At 46.1% G+C, this 3186-nt stretch overlaps 1 protein-coding gene across 1 annotated transcript in view; it reads left to right on the top strand.

Annotated features, from left to right (window-relative positions):
* The first annotated feature begins 3001 nt into the window (after nt 1–3001).
* The window catches only part of LOC102481575 (L-amino-acid oxidase), a 117296-nt gene continuing 117111 nt past the window's right edge, over nt 3002–3186 (top strand). Inside the window, exon 1 of the mRNA XM_006153826.1 lies at nt 3002–3032. Coding sequence (XP_006153888.1) covers nt 3002–3032 — 31 coding nt within the window. The remainder of the gene's footprint in view (nt 3033–3186) is intronic.

Here is a 3186-nt window from a genome sequence, read left to right as displayed (position 1 = left end):
GGGAGAAGAGGCTGACTGGTATCCATAGAATGGGTCATTTTATCCACCTTGGTTATTAACATCTTCTTCCACTGAAGGCATCTTTTGTTGCCCATTCACAAGAGACATAAATATGCTCACATCATTAACCAATTCAAAGAGGATTATCCACATATCTCTCCCCAGACTCATTCTTATCAATTTTCCAGTTATCTTCCAAGTCCTTGACCATCCTGCTAAACCATTGGCCACAGCCCATTAACCAATTTAGACCCTTAACCCTAGCCATTTCTCCTTCCAGGCATAATGGACAACCAAATGTCCTGCTTGATGTTCTGTCCCCATTGAAACATATCTCTTCACCATTCTCCTTCAGGGATATCCCAGAAAGGGGCACGGCTCTCAAGTGGTGTCTGTACATCACACAGAACCATCTGTAAACCAGGCCTGAGTTTTCTCTTCCTCATCAACTAACCATGTGGAATTCCCCAGGAGACAATAGATTTAAGCTATGGAGGCTAATGTAGGAGCGGGCTACTTCCTCATGCAACCTACATGGGCCTTCAGGGACTGCTAGAGCCCAGTTTCGTATATACCACTTCCGCTTGATGTAACACTATTGCGCATGCTGACTTTAAGACCTTGTAAGTCAAATAACACCTAGTTAATGATGGGAGTTATATCCATGATAATTTGGTGGCTCATAGAACATGGATCAGAAGATCGATATTGTCAAGAAGTCAATATATAGTCTATTCCTATAAACAAATTATTTTAATAATAGCAAGGCAACCCTGTGAAAATATCAGGTCTTGAACCATCCCCATAGCATAGTGGTTAAGGGAGCCAGATCCCATGTGGCCAACTGCAGTTCCAATCCCCTGCTTGGCAGCTTGAAAAGCATGCTGGGTGCATGTACGGGTATGCCCCTGACAAGATAGAGAAATGGAGGAGGACGTATTGCACTGTAACCACACCCCCTTGGGGGAATGCTTCCTGTCTCTCCTCTCCCTAGCAAGCTCACAAACCCTCTGGTAATAAACAAACAAACAAACAAAAGAATCAATACTCCCTAAGTGGATCTACAGATTCAACACATCCTTATCATAATCCTAGTTAATATTGCAAGCACTTCTCACTTAACAGCGGGTTCCGAGTTCTGTTCCTACCTGTATAAGCGAGACACATAAGGGTGGATGTCTTACGGTGTATTGTAGCAAATGCATATGACATGGTATGTGTTTTTGAATAGATATCATGTGATACCACACTAGAATAATGTAGTTATGTCCACAAAAAAAGCATATAGATAAGAGGTGGAAAGCAACAAGACACACCAGCTACAAATCCAGCATAATCATTTCTATTTATTCTGAATACTACTATGAGTGCACAATAGTGTACAAATTCATAAACAAAATATGTAGTCTTGTGTGGTGCGAATGCTCCACGTAGTGAATACTAACTGACTGTAGGAGCGAGACAAAGACTGTGAAAAGGGATTCTGCATGTGGAAGAACTGACTGCAAATCCGGGCATTTGCTGGACAGGTAAGTCGTTAAATGAGGAGTGCTGTATTCCATGGATATGAAATGTGCAGAACAGGAAAAGCCAGAGATAGAAAGCAGATTAGTGGTTGCCTAAGATCAGAGGAATGGAAAGAAAGGAGAGCAATAGCTAAAACGCAAGGTATTTCTTTCTGGCGTGATGAAAATGTTGTAAAATTGATTATAGTGATGATTGCACAACTCTGTCAATACATTGCAAACCATTAAATTGCTCACTTTGAATGGGCAGATTGTATGGTGGTATGATTTGTATCTCAATAAGGCTATCACAAAAATAAGAAGAAGTAGCAAAAAGAGAGGAGGAGGGGAGTATGTCTGCCTACATTCACATAGTGAACCTCTGGGTGGTGGAAGCATCACCTCCAGTTCAAAGGAGTATTTTCTGTGGTCTGGCTTCAACCCAAACCCTGGCTCCAAAAGGAAAGAAGGAAATCAATATAGTTAACTACCAAGTACAAGGTGACCTGCCAGGCATCATCGCAGCTAACGCTTACAACTCCCTACAGAGAAGATATCATTGCCACCTGGTTACACATAAGGAAATGCAGGCTCAGAAAACGTAAGCCTTATGTCCTAAGGACACAGTCGCGACCTGACAAAGCAGGATGCAAAGCCAGTTCTGTTGTATTCCATCACTCATGTTCTTCCTCCTGTGCCACTCAAGGTGCCCCAGATCTGTTCAGGCCCCAGTGTCAAGTGCCCCTACCTGCTCCCACTTCTCGCTTTACCCCCAGCCCCATGTTGCCAGGTCTATGCACACTTTCTGCCCACTCCTGTCCCCAGCCTGTCTTCATCCCCACTGTACACAGAGAACAAAAGGTAGTTTTGGCACCGTGGCCAGCTGGCCCTGTTCTTCAGGGGAAGGAATTTCAGTACCAGAGAAATCCACCTATGACTGAAGAAGCCCTCAGGGATGCAGAGGAAGAGGAAAACACCCTTTTCCTTTGCAAATGACTCAGGCAAGTTCCTGGCCAGAATCCCCACCCTGGATAGACTCACAGCAGAGCGGAAGCCCCATGCTGAAACAGTGGTGGGAACAGGGAAGTTCTCTAGTGGGAATGGTAAGGCACTCTGGCCCATGCTAGGACCCCAGACACAGACATGACCCAGTCCAGGTGCTCAGTCTCAATCCCACATTTCCTGGGAGCTGACTACAGCAGGATGTGGGGTGGTCCATTGCCTCACAGCACCCGTCCTTCCCTTAGCACCAGGTGCTGTGGTATAGACAGTGAGAAGGGACTTTCCCTCCAAGGAGAGCAGTCAGGAGGAAGTGGTGTGCACAAGATGAGGCTGAGGTTAGCATCAATCTCTGTAGTCATCCACCTGACAGGCCAGGCCTGGAGGGCAGGGCAACCCAGCCAATAGAGCCCAGCGGGTAGAAGGAGGGCCAGTGACTGGGTGAGCTAAGGGGTGGAGCCAGTCCATCATAAATTGAGAGCAGCCCAGCATCCACCATGAGCTGTGGGGCCATCGCCAAGATGAGAGGTGAGTGGGGTCTCCCTTCTAGGTCTGGAAGACAGGAACCTGAGGAGGAAGTGCTGGGTACTGAAATTGGGAGGAACTAGATCAAGGGGTGAGAATGGCCAACATGTTTGAAATGAGTCTGAGCATGTGTCTGGTGTAGGGTCAGGAATAGGGA

Source organism: Tupaia chinensis, unplaced genomic scaffold (genome assembly GCF_000334495.1).
Source record: "Tupaia chinensis unplaced genomic scaffold, TupChi_1.0 Scaffold000387_1, whole genome shotgun sequence".
Taxonomy (NCBI): Eukaryota; Metazoa; Chordata; class Mammalia; order Scandentia; family Tupaiidae; genus Tupaia; species Tupaia belangeri.
Note: the sequence above shows the minus strand (reverse complement) of the source record. Positions and strands in the feature narration are given on the sequence as shown.